Here is a 13,672-nt window from a genome sequence, read left to right on the forward strand (position 1 = left end):
TAGATAGCACCTATTTTTTCTAAGAGTGTATGGCTGCGTTTAGACAGGCAGCCCAATTCTGGTCTTTTGACCAATCAGATCAGCTCTGAAAAAGAGCTGATGTGAAAAGATCTGATGTGATTGGTCAAAAATATCAGAATTGGGCTGCCTGCGTAAACACAGCCATACACTCTTAGAAAAAAGGGCGCTATCTAGAACCTAAAAGGGTTCTTCGGCTGTCCCCCATAGGAGAACCCTGTTGAAGAACCCTTTTTGGTTCCAGGTAGAACTGTTTTGGGTTCCATGTAGAACCCTTTCCACAGAGGGTTCTACATGGAACCAAAAAGGGTTCTCCTATGGGGACAGCCGAAGAACCCTTTTGGAACCTTTTTTTCTAAGAGTGTATAGTTATACATAAAACATAACAATGAATGGAAGTTAAAACAGTGTAAAGGGCATAAGATAACTTAAAAGAGCAGGTCTTATTAAAGATGCTACACATAGGATAAAAAAAAAATGGTATTGTAATTTCAGAAAATGGCCTTAATATATCTGCAGTAATAGTGAAATGATAGTGTTTCACAATATTACTTAAACACCAGTGTTGTGATTGGCTGTGATATTCTCCTATAGATTCTTCCCACCGGAGCGGCATCTTGTCAAAATGTGAAAGCTGTTTTGACTTTGTGTCTGTGCTGTCTAGTGGAAATCGCTCTCATTTCCTGGTTGCAAAAATTCTACACTGTTTGCTCAATTTCAGTTTATGTGAGAAAACAAGCAATGAATAGTGTAGGGAATCGATGTGAAATGTTGTTTCTACAGCTGTTTGAAGATGGTGGACAAAAACCGAAAGTAAAATGCTCAAGTTCGAGTTTCTGCCATGTTACAGGGAAATGGAATGCGAGGGAGTGGGGAGATTTGTTTTGAATGCAGCCTAGTGCTGTTGCAATTCACCTAGCTTCCACATGGGGGAGAATTTGAGAATTTCTGTGTGTAGCACCTTTAAAACAAAGATAAATGTCCTGCTATTGCCAGTGTACTGTATCTCCACAGATTTAGTGATATTTGCTCTTCATCCAGGTCTTGCTGATTTTATATTTTCATTTGTCAATTATGTTGAATAAAGATGATATGTTTTTCTGAAATACTGTAAATGACCCGGTTGGATATTATGGTATGGTCCCAGTTCCATGCATTCTGTGTTGTCATGTTTTCAGCTCGCTCAGAGCGGTACCACCATTTAGCCTCGGATGAGGATGATGAAACCAATGATGAAGAGTCTTCCCTGGAAATCCGACAGTTCTCCTCCTGGTCAAACCGCTTCAGCAAGGTTCGGAACATACCTCTTCATATATTTGTAATTTTGTCAGAACAGATAAATGTCAATAATATTACTAGTTAGTAGAGTATTTCTCTTTTAAATAGAATAATGACAAAAATCCTTAAATCTGTTTTTGTTTGGAGCCAAGTTCACCAAACTCGGCCACCCTAGCAAATGTGGCTACTCCATGCTTTCAGCACAGAACATACAGCAGTACAGAACGTCTGGCCACGCCGTCCAACCTGAGCTTCTCATCGGACCGCAGCCACAGCGAGGAGGGCTGGGATGGACGTTTCACACCCTCCCCAGGAGGAGACATCCAGAGACAGGAACGCCAGCACCAAGATCGCAGGGGCAGGTGAGCAGAGCCAGGACGAGCTTATAGCTCTCTCTCTTTCTGTTAGGATTCTCTGTGTAGTAGTTCAAATACTTTCTTATCGGAAGCACTGCAGAACAGTGGGTGAAAGTGCATAAAATGATGATTAGTTCAGAAAAGTCAACAAATGTTGCTGAATAGGGTGTGCATAAATGATGGCTGCACATGTCCTAAATGACTGCTAGCTTTATATAGGATATAATTTGGTGCTTATATCTGTCCTATTTCACACATGTATAAGTGTGTATTTAAAAGCATGTGTGAGTTGGAAAAGTTTTTTTTATCCCAACTCTCCCTGAGACACCGTTGGAGAGTGGGGTCATGGCCAGAGTCTACCATTATTAACGTCGACCCTGGAGCAATTGGGGTTAAGTGCCTTGCTCAAGGGCACAGCAACAGATTTCTAACCTTGTTTCGGTTACTGGACCAACGCTCTAACCACTAGGCTACCTGCAGCTTGATATAATGTGTCACCGTCGTTATGTCCCCTCCTCCTAACTTCCACTGAGGTTGATGTGTTGCAGCCTGCGCCCACGGACCTCGTCCAGTTCCTCCCAGTCTGAGAGGAGTGCCAGCCCACTGGTGATGAGCAGCACCCACAGTCTGGAGACCACGCCCCGCTTTGCCTTCTCCACTGATGATGAAGGTGAGCTCAGCCGCAAGCCCCTCCCTCCACCCTGCTTCAAGTCTGCACAGCCTTATGGAAACCAACAGAAATTGAAACATTGCCTCAGTGCAGACTGATAAAAGGGGAAACCGTCAAAACTATATACATCTAGGCACAAACACAGAGTTTACCAAGAGTTTGAGTGTACACGCTTCCTCTTTTGTTTTCAATGACCTTCCATCCAGACCAAGTATTGTGTCTGCAGAGACACTTCAGAGATATTGATATATGCCCTTACTCCTGTGCATTACAGCTGAGGTGGTCGTATCAAACCTGCATCGGATCCGGATTCGTAGCAACAGCACCGGGGCGAAACACTCTTCCCCCAAGGACCACGGGGCCCCCCGACGCTTTGGGAACCAGCTGGAGACGCCAGACAGACCGAGGCTTGGGGGCAAAGTAGCCAAATCTGCCTCCGTCTCTGCCCTGTCTCTCATCATCACTGCAGGTTAATACTACTGTCATGCAAGTTTCCTCTGGACACAGCGGTAATGGTTCAGAAGCTAAATAAGTTAGTCATACAGGGTTGCTGGTCCCCAGCAGGCAAATATCACTGAATAGGGTGTGGATATATGACAGGTGTGTCTGCACAGAGCTAATAGATGTTAAGTAAATGCTAAACAAGAGCAGTCTCTTGTTCTAAATTCCACCATTGTCCCATACTTTTTCTAATTTCCTGAACATGAACTCATCCTTTATGCACCTTTCCAGACGACATACCCGGTGGTCTCCAGCCCAGCCCCATCTTAACGCGCTCCCTCTCGTCCAACCCTTCGTCCCGCGACTCATCCCCCAGCCGAGACCTGTCGCTTAGCCTCAGCATCCTGGGGCCACCCATCGTCATCCACAGCTCGGGGAAGAAGTACGGCTTCACCATGCAGGCCATCCGCGTTTACATGGGCGACAGCGACATCTACACCGTGCACCACATGGTCTCGGTGAGTGCCCCGTACTATTCTGCTCCAGAATTAGCCAATAGTTACATAATCAAAGGCTGCATCACCCCACAAAGACTTTGAGTAATTGTGATAATAATAAACCACTTTTGTTTTACAGAGTGTGGAAGATGGCAGCCCAGCCTTTGAGGCAGAACTGAGGGCCGGTGACCTCATCACTCACGTGAATGGAGAGTCGGTGCAAGGCCTGGTCCACACAGAGATGATGGAGCTGCTTCTGAAGGTACAGAAACAAACACAACCTCAAGCCTAATGTCAACCTATACTCACACTCTTTATGATATTATAAGACCTTTAATCAATACTAATACCTAATTGGTTTTTGTGAAACACCAAAAGAGTGGCGGCAAGGTGGCCCTTCAGACCACGGCACTGGAGAACACGTCAATCAAGGTTGGGCCGGCTCGAAAGACCAGCCACAAGGGCAAAATGGCAAGACGCAGCAAGAAAAGCAAGAGAAGGGACAATCAGGACAGGTGAGGGAAGACATTTTGGTTGTTGTGTGCTAATTTAATTAAATGGAATATTGCTGCCGTATTGCCATTGTTATGATATATTAACTTGTTGGGGTTGATATGAAAACATACATTTTATATATACTGAACAAAAATATAAACGCAACATGTAAAGTGTTGGTCCCATGTTTCATGAGCTGAAATAAAAGATCTCAGAAATGTTGGGCACAAATTTGTTTACATCCCTGTTAGTGTGCATTTCTCCTTTGCAAAGATAATCCATCCACCTGAGAGGTGTGGCATATCAAGAAGCTGATTAAACAGCATGATCATTACACAGGTGCACAATAAAAGGCCACTCTAAAATGTGCAGTTTTTGTCAGACAACACAATGCCACAGATGTCTCAAGTTTTGAGGGAGCGTGCAATTGGCATGCTGACTGTAGGAATGTCCACCAGAGGTGTTGCCAATGAATTTAATGTTAATTTCTCTACCATAAGCCGCCTCTAACGTCGTTTTAGAGAATTTGGCAGTACGTCCAACCGGCCTCACAGCCGTAGACCACGTGTAACCACGACAGCCCAGGACCTCCACATCCGTCTTCTTCACCTGTGGGATGGTCTGAGACCAGCCACCTGGACAACTGATGAAACTGTTGGTTTGCACAACTGAAGAATTTCTGCACAAACTGTCAGAAACCGTCTCAGGGAAGCTCATTTGTGTGCTTGTCATCCTCACCAGGGTCTTGACCTGACTGCAGTTCGGCGTCGTAACCGACTTCAGTGGGCAAATGCTTACCTTCGATGGCAAATGGGACGCTGGAGAAGTGTGCTGTTCACGGATTAATCATGGTTTCAAATGTACCTGGCAGATTGCAGACAGCATCTATTACGGACTACAAAGGGAAACCCAGCCGCGAGCTGCCTAGTGACACGAGCCTACCAGACGAGCTAAATCAATTTTCAATCAATTTTATTTTATATAGCCCTTCTTACATCAGCTAATATCTCGAAGTGCTGTACAGAAACCCAGCCTAAAACCCCAAACAGCTAGTAATGCAGGTGTAGAAGCACGGTGGCTAGGAAAAACTCCCTAGAAAGGCGAAAACCTAGGAAGAAACCTAGAGAGGAACCAGGCTATGAGGGGTGGCCAGTCCTCTTCTGGCTGTGCCGGGTGGAGATTATAACAGAACCATGCCAAGATGTTCAAAAATGTTCATAAGTGACAAGCATGGTCAAATAATAATCAGGAATAAATCTGTTGGCTTTTCATAGCCGATCATTAAGAGTTGAAAACAGCAGGTCTGGGACAGGTAGGGGTTCCATAACCGCAGGCAGAACAGTTGAAACTGGAATAGCAGCAAGGCCAGGCGGACTGGGGACAGCAAGGAGTCACCACGGCCGGTAGTCCCGACGTATGGTCCTAGGGCTCAGGTCTCTCAGTTGGCTTTTCATAGCCGATCATTAAGAGTTGAAAATGCCTAAATGCCTTTTCTGCATGCTCGCTTCGATGCATGCAACACTGAAGCATGCTTGAGAGCACCAGCTGTTCCGGACGACTGTGTGATCACGCTCTCCATAGCCAATGTTTAAAAAAAGTAAAATTATTTCACCTTTATTTAACCAGGTAAGCCAGTTGAGAACAAGTTCTCATTTACAACTGCGACCTGGCCAAGATAAAGCAAAGCAGTGCGATTAAAAACAACAACAACACAGAGTTACATATGGAATAAACAAAAACAAAATGTACAGTCAATAACGCAATAGAAAATATATATATAGTGTGTGCAACTGTAGTAAGTTATGGAGGTAAGGCAATAAATAGGCCATAGTGTAAAATAATTACAATTTAGTATTAACACTGGAGTGATGGATGTGCAGAAGATGATGTGCAAATAGAGATACTGGGGTGCAATTGAGCAAATAAATAATGTAAATAACAATATGGGGATGAGGTAGTTGGGTGGGCTAATTACAGATGGGCTGTGTACAGGTGCAGTGATGGGTAAGCTGCTCTGACAACTGATGCTTAAAGTTAGTGAGGGAGATAAGTGTCTCCAGCTTCAGAGACTTTTGCAGTTCGTTCCAGTCATTTGCAGCAGAGAACTGGAAGGAATGGTGGCCAAAGGAGGTGTTGGCTTTGGGGATGACCAGTGATATATACCTGCTGGAACGCATACTACGGGTGGGTGTTACTTGGTGTCCAATGTTCTAAGATAAGGCGGGGATTTGCCTAGAAGTGATTTATAGATGACCTGGAGCCAGTGGGTTTGGCGACGAATATGTAGTGAGGACCAGCCAACAAGAGCGTACAGGTCACAGTGGTGGGTAGTATATGGGGCTTTGGTGACAAAACGGATGGCACTGTGATAGACTACATCCAATTTGCTGAGTAGAGTATTGGAGGCTATTTTGTAAATGACATCGCCGAAGTCAAGGATCGGTAGGATAGTCAGTTTTACGAGGGCATGTTTAGCAGCATGAATGAAGGAAGCTTTGTTGCAAAATAGGAAGCCGATTCTAGATTTAACTTTGGATTGGAGATGCTTAATGTGAGTCTGGAAGGAGAGTTTACGGTCTAACCAGACACCTAGGTTTTTGTAGTTGTCCACATATTCTAAGTCAGACCCGCCGAGAGTAGTGATTCTAGTCGGGCTGGCGGGTGCAGGCAGCGTTCGATTGAAGAGCATGCATTTAAGAGCAGTTGGAGGCCACGGAAGGAGTGTTGTATCATTGATATACACAGAGAATAGAGTCGGCCATAGAATTGAACCCTGTGGCACCCCCATAGAGACTGCCAGAGGTCCAGACAACAGGCCCTCGGATTTGACACATTGAACTCTATCTGAGAAGTAGTTGGTGAACCAGGCGAGGCAGTCATTTGAGAAACCAAGACTATTTAGTCTGCCAATAAGAATGCGGTGATTGACAGAGTCAAAAGCCTTGGCCAGGTCGATGAAGACGGCTACACAGTACTGTCTTTTATCGATTGCGGTTATTATATCATTTAGGACCTTGAGCGTGGCTGAGGTGCACCCATGACCTGAGGTGCACCCATGACCAATGGTCGGTGATCTGTTTGTTAACTAGGCTTTCGAAAGGCAGGGCAGGATGGATATAGGTCTGTAACAGTTTGGATCTAGAGTGTCACCCCCTTTGAAGAGGGGGATGACTGCGGCAGCTTTCCAATCTCTGGGGATCTCAGACGATACGAAAGAGAGGTTGAACAGGCTAGTAATAGGGGTTGCGACAATTTCGGCGGCTAATTTTAGAAAGAAAGGGTCCAGATTGTTTAGTCCAGCTGATTTGTAGGGGTCCAGATTTAGCAGCTCTTTCAGGACATCAGCTATCTGAATTTGGGTGAAGGAGAAGGGGGGGGGGGGGGCACGGGCAAGTTGCAGCGGAGGGTGCAGAGCTGGTGGCCGGTGTAGGGGTAGCCAGGTGGAAAGCATGGCCAGCCGTAGCACAATGCTTATTGAAATTCTCGATTATCGTAGATTTATCGGTGGTGACAGTGTTTCCTAGCCTCAGTGCAGTGGGTAGCTGGGAGGAGGTGCTCTTATTCTCCATGGACTTTACAGTGTCCCAACACTTTTTGGAGTTAGTGCTACAGGATGCAAATTTCTGTTTGAAAAAGCTAGCCTTTGCTTTCCTAACTGATTGTGTATATTGGTTCCTGACTTCCCTGAAAAGTGGCCCTGTGTAGCTCAGTTGGTAGAGCATGGCGTTTGCGACACCAGGGTTGTGGGTTCGATTCCCACGGGGGGCCAGTATGAAAACTGTATGCACTCACTAACTGTAAGTTGCTCTGGATAAAAGCGTCTGCTAAATGACTAAAATGTCAAATGTAAAAGTTGCATATCGCGGGGGCTGTTCGATGCTAATGCAGTACGCCACAGGATGTTTTTGTGCTGGTCAAGGGCAGTCAAGTCTGGGGTGAACCAGGGGCTATATCTGTTCTTAGTTCTGAATTTTTTGAATGGGGCATGCTTATTTACGATGGAGAGGAATCACTTTTGAAGAACATCCAGGCATCCTCTACTGACGGAATGAGGTCAATATCCATCCAGGATACCCGGGCCAGGTCAATTAGAAAGGCCTGCTCGCTGAAGTGGATAAGAGCGTCTGCTAAATGACGTAAATGTAAGTGTTTTAGGGAGCGTTTGACAGTGATGAGGGGTGGTCGTTTGACCGCGGACCCATTACGGACGCAGGCAATGTGGCATTGATCGCTGAGATCCTGGTTGAAGACAGCGGAGGTGTATTTAGAGCGTAAATTAGTCAGGATGATATCTATGAGTGTGCCCATGTTTACGGATTTAGGGTTGTACCTGGTAGGTTCCTTGATAATTTGTGTGAGATTGAGGGCATCTAGTTTAGATTGTAGGACGGCCAGGGTGTTAAGCATATCCCAGTTTAGTTCACCAAGCTGTACGAACTCTGAGGATAGATGGGGGGCAGAAGTAGAAGCTCAAACTGTTTGGGCACAGACCTGGATAGTATGATAGAGCTCTGGGAAATGTTCAGTATGATAGAGCTCTGCAGGCTAACTCCACCCCTTTGGCAGTTCTATCTAGACGGAAAATGTTGTAGTTCGGAATGGAAATTTCTGAATTTTTGGTGGCCTTCCTAAGCCAAGATTCAGACACTGCTAGAACATCAGGGTTGGCAGTGTGTGCTAACGCAGTGAATAACTCAAACTTGGGGAGTAGACTTCTGATGTTAACATGCAAGAAACCAAGGCTTTTACGATTACAGAAGTCAACAAATGATAGCGCCTGGGGGGTAGGAGTAATACTGGGGCCTACAGGGCCTGGGTTAACCTCTACATCATCAGAGGAACAGAGGAGGAATAGAATAAGGATACGGCTAAAGGCTTTAAGAACTGGTCTTCTAGTGCGTTGGGTACAGAGAAAGGGGGCAGATTTCCGGGTGTTGTAGAATAGATTCAGGGCTTTATGTACAGACAAGGATATGAGTACAGTGGAGGTACACCTAAGCATTGAGTAACTATGAAAGAGAGAGCATCACTGGAGGTACCGATTGAGCCGGTCTCCGTGTGTATGGGGGGTGGGACAAAGGAGCTCTCTGAGGCTGGTTGAGCTGAACTTGGGGCTCTACAGTGAAATTGTATAATAAGAACTAACCCAAACAGCAATAGGCTAGGCATATTGACATGGGAGAGAGGCATAACGCAATCACAGGTGTTATTCGAGAGGGCTAAGACAACAACTGGTAATGGCGACCAAAGTTTGGCTGAGGCTAAACAGATGAACAGGATGGGGTACCGTGTAAAGGAACAATCCAGCAGGCATTAGCTGTGTAGCTGAGTGATCATAAGGTCCAGTGAACAGCACTAAGTAAGTCCGGGAGCAGATCGTAGGCTGCTAAAGCACAGGCGAGCAGGAGGCACGGCTGTTGATTGCGCGTGCTAGCGGGCAGGGGCTAGCAGATGGATCTTCGTGGTCGTCGCAACGGGAAGCCTGTTGAAACCACATCAGACGATTACGTTGGCAGACCAGACGTGATGGATCGGCGGGGCTCCGTGTCGACACTAGGAGGTCCCGTCCGGTTGACAGAGAGGTAGATAGCCGGGAGATGGGCCTGGCTCGAGGCTAGCTCAAGGCTAACTGGTATGTCGGGAAGTGGATATTAGCCAACAACAGCCATTCGGTTGCAGCTAGCTAGTTGCGATGGTCCGGTGTTAAGGTCCAGTGATTCCGGCAGAAAATCTGATATGCTGAGCAAGACTTGAAAAAGATTAACATTCACAAAGGCGCGGGGCCGGACGGATTACCAGGACGTGTACTCAAAGCATGCGCGGACCAACTGGCAGGTGTCTTCACTGACATTTTCAACCTCTCCCTGACCGAGTCTGTAATACCTACATGTTTCAAGCAGACCACCATAGTCCCTGTGCCCAAGAAAGCGAAGGTAACCTGCCTAAATGAATACCGCCCTGTAGCAGTCACGTCTGTAGCCATGAAGTGCTTTGAAAGGCTGCTCACATCAACACCATCATCCCGGAAACCCTAGACCCACTCCAATTCGCATACCGCCCAAACAGATCCACAGATGACGCAATCTCAATCGCACTCCACACTGCCCTTTCCCACCTGGACAAAAGGAACACCTATGTGAGAATGCTGTTCATTGACTACAGCTCAGCGTTCAACAACATAGTGCCCACCAAGCTCATCACTAAGTGGGACTAAACACTTCCCTCTGCAACTGGATCCTGGACTTCGTGACGGACCACCCCAAGGTGGTAAGGGTAGGCAACAACACATCTGCCACGCTGATCCTCAACACTGGGGTTCCTCAGGGGTGCATGCTTAGTCCCCTCCTATACTCCCTGTGCATCCACGACTGTGTTGCCAAACACGACTCCAACACCATTAAGTTTGCTGACGACACAACAGTGGTAGGCCTGATCACCGACAACGATGAGACAGCCTATAGGGAGGAGGTCAGAGACCTGGCAGTGTGGTGCCAGGACAACAACCTCTCCCTCAATGTGAGCCAAACAAAGGAGCTGATCGTGGACTACAGGAAAAGGCGGCCGAACAGGCCCCCATAAACATCGACGGGTCTGTAGTGGAGCGGGTCGAGAGTTTCAAGTTCCTTGGTGTCCACATCACCAACGAACTATCATGGTCCAAACACACCAAGACAGTCGAGAAAGGGCACGACAACACCTTTTCCCCCTCAGGAGACTGAAAATATTTGTCATGGGTCCCCAGATCCTCAAAAAGTTATACTGCTGCACCATCGAGAGCATCCTGACTGGTTGCATCACCGCCTGGTATGGCAACTGCTCGGCATCCGACCTTAAGGCGCTACAGAAGGTAGTGCGCACGGCCCAGTACATCACTGGGGCAAAGCTTCCTGCCATCCAGGACCTATATACTAGGCTGTGTCAGAGGAAGGCACAAAAAATTGTCAAAGATTCCAGTCACGAAAGTCATAGACTGTTCTCTCTGCTACCGCACGGCAAGCGGTACCCGAGGGCGAAGTCTAGGACCAAAAGGCTCCTTAACAGCTTCTACCCCCAAGCCATAAGACTGCTGAACAATTAATAAAATGGCCACCCGGACTATTTACATTGACCCCCCCCCCCCCCCCCGTATAGCTACTCGCTGTTTATTATCAATGCATAGTCACTTTACCTACCTACATGTACAAATTACCTCGACTAACCTTTACCCCTGCACATTGTCTCGGTACCGGTACCCCCTGTATATAGCCTCGTATTTTGTTAATTAGTAAATATTTTCTTAACTCTATTTCTTGAACTGCATTGTTGGTTAAGGGGCTTCTAAGTAAGTATTTCACGGTAAGGTCTACAGCTGTTGTATTCGGCGCATGTTACAAATCTAATTTAATTTAATTTGATGGCATCGTGTGGGCGAGCGGTTTGCTGATGTCAACATTGTGAACAGAGTTCCCTATGGTGGCGGTGGGGTTATGGTATGGGCAGGTATAAGCTACGGACAACGAACACAATAGCATTTTATCGATGGCAATTTCAATCCACAGAGATACCGGGACGAGATCCTGAGGCACATTACATTTGACATTTTAGTCATTTAGCAGACGCTCTTATCCAGAGCGACTTACAGTTAGTGAGTGCATACATACAGTGGGGAGAACAAGTATTTGATACACTGCCGATTTTGCAGGTTTTCCTACTTACAAAGCATGTAGAGGTCTGTAATCTTTATCATAGGTACACTTCAACTGTGAGAGACGGAATCTAAAACAAAAATCCAGAAAATCACATTGTATGATTTTTAAGTAATTAATTTGCATTTTATTGCATGACATAAGTATTTGATCACCTACCAACCAGTAAGAATTCCGGCTCTCACAGACCTGTTCGTTTTTCTTTAAGAAGCCCTCCTGTTCTCCACTCATTACCTGTATTAACTGCACCTGTTTGAACTCGTTACCTGTATAAAAGACACCTGTCCACACACTCAATCAAACAGACTCCAACCTCTCCACAATGGTCAAGATCAGAGAGCTGTGTAAGGACATCAGGGATAAAATTGTAGACCTGCACAAGGCTGGGATGGGCTACAGGACAATAGGCAAGCAGCTTGGTGAGAAGGCAACAACTGTTGGCGCAATTATTAGAAAATGGAAGAAGTTCAAGATGACGGTCAATCACCCTCGGTCTGGGGCGCCATGCAAGATCTCACCTCGTGGGGCATCAATGACCATGAGGAAGGTGATGGATCAGCCCAGAACTACACGGCAGGACCTGGTCAATGACCTGAAGAGAGCTGGGACCACAGTCTCAAAGAAAACCATTGGTAACACACTACGGCGTCATGGATTAAAATCCTGCAGCGCACGCAAGGTCCCCCTGCTCAAGCCAGCGCATGTCCAGGCCCGTCTGAAGTTTGCCAATGACCATCTGGATGATCCAGAGGAGAAATGGGAGAAGGTCATGTGGTCTGATGAGACAAAAATATAGCTTTTTGGTCTAAACTCCACTCGCCGTGTATGGAGGAAGAAGAAGGATGAGTACAACCCCAAGAACAACATCCCAACCGTGAAGCATGGAGGTGGAAACATCATTCTTTGGGGATGCTTTTCTGCAAAGGGGACAGGACGACTGCACCGTATTGAGGGGAGGATGGATGGGGCCATGTATCGCAAGATCTTGGCCAACAACCTCCTTCCCTCAGTAAGAGCATTGAAGATGGGTCGTGGCTGGGTCTTCCAGCATGACAACGACCCGAAACACACAGCCAGGGCAACTAAGGAGTGGCTCTGTAAGAAGCATCTCAAGGTCCTGGAGTGGCCTAGCCAGTCTCCAGACCTGAACCCAATAGAAAATCTTTGGAGGGAGCTGAAAGTCCGTATTGCCCAGCAACAGCCCCGAAACCTGAAGGATCTGGAGAAGGTCTGTATGGAGGAGTGGGCCAAAATCCCTGCTGCAGTGTGTGCAAACCTGGTCAAGACCTACAGGAAACGTATGATCTCTGTAATTGCAAACAAAGGTTTCTGTACCAAATATTAAGTTCTGCTTTTCTGATGTATGAAATACTTATGTCATGCAATAAAATGCAAATTAATTACTTAAAAATCATACAATGTGATTTTCTGGATTATTGTTTTAGATTCCGTCTCTCGCAGTTGAAGTGTACATAAGATAAAAATTACAGACCTCTACATGCTTTGTAAGAGGAAAACCTGCAAAATCGGCAGTGTATCAAATACTTGTTCTCCCCACTGTATATATTTTTTTCATACTGGTCCCCCGTGGGAAACAAACCCACAACCCTGGCGTTGCAAGCGCCATGCTCTACCAACTGAGCTACACGGGACATTGTCGTGTCATTCATCCGCCGCCATCACCTCATGTTTCAGCATGATAATGCACGGCCCCATGTCGCAAGGATTTGTACACAATTCCTGGAACCTGAACATTTCCCAGTTCATCCATGGCCTGAATACTCACCAGACATGTCACTCATTGAGCATGTTTGGGATGCTCTGGATCGACGTGTACGACAGCGTGTTCTAGTTCCCGCCAATATCCAGCAACTTCGCACAGCCATTGAAGAGGAGTGGGACAACATTCCACAATCAACAGCCTGATCAACTCTATGCGAAGGAGATGTGTCGCGCTGCATGAGGCAAATGGTGGTCACACCAGATACTGACTGGTTTTCTGATCCACGCCCCTACTTCTTTTCTTTTAAGGTATCTGTGACCAACAGAGTCATATCTGTATTCCCAGTCATGTGAAATCCATAGGTTAGGGCCTAATGAATTTATTTCAATTGACTGATTTCCTTATATAAACTGTATCTCAGTCAAATCGTTGAAATTGTTGCATGTTGGTTATATTTTTGTTCAGTGTAAATACATCCAGCAAGAGTTATTCTGCAAAAGTCCCTATTC

At 46.2% G+C, this 13,672-nt stretch overlaps 1 protein-coding gene across 1 annotated transcript in view; it reads left to right on the top strand.

Moving 5' to 3' along the window:
- The window catches only part of LOC311137561 (microtubule-associated serine/threonine-protein kinase 3-like), a gene marked incomplete at both ends in the record, with an annotated part of 65,987 nt that overhangs the window by 49,130 nt on the left and 3,185 nt on the right, over positions 1-13,672 (top strand). Inside the window, 7 exons of the mRNA XM_084172078.1 lie at positions 1,197-1,309; positions 1,504-1,658; positions 2,201-2,322; positions 2,597-2,791; positions 3,055-3,281; positions 3,400-3,522; positions 3,639-3,775. Of these exons, the coding sequence (XP_084028204.1) occupies positions 1,197-1,309; positions 1,504-1,658; positions 2,201-2,322; positions 2,597-2,791; positions 3,055-3,281; positions 3,400-3,522; positions 3,639-3,775 (1,072 nt within the window). The remainder of the gene's footprint in view (positions 1-1,196; positions 1,310-1,503; positions 1,659-2,200; positions 2,323-2,596; positions 2,792-3,054; positions 3,282-3,399; positions 3,523-3,638; positions 3,776-13,672) is intronic.

This window comes from Coregonus lavaretus (assembly GCF_964263955.1).
Source record: "Coregonus lavaretus genome assembly, chromosome: 11".
In the NCBI taxonomy this organism is placed as follows: Eukaryota; Metazoa; Chordata; class Actinopteri; order Salmoniformes; family Salmonidae; genus Coregonus; species Coregonus lavaretus.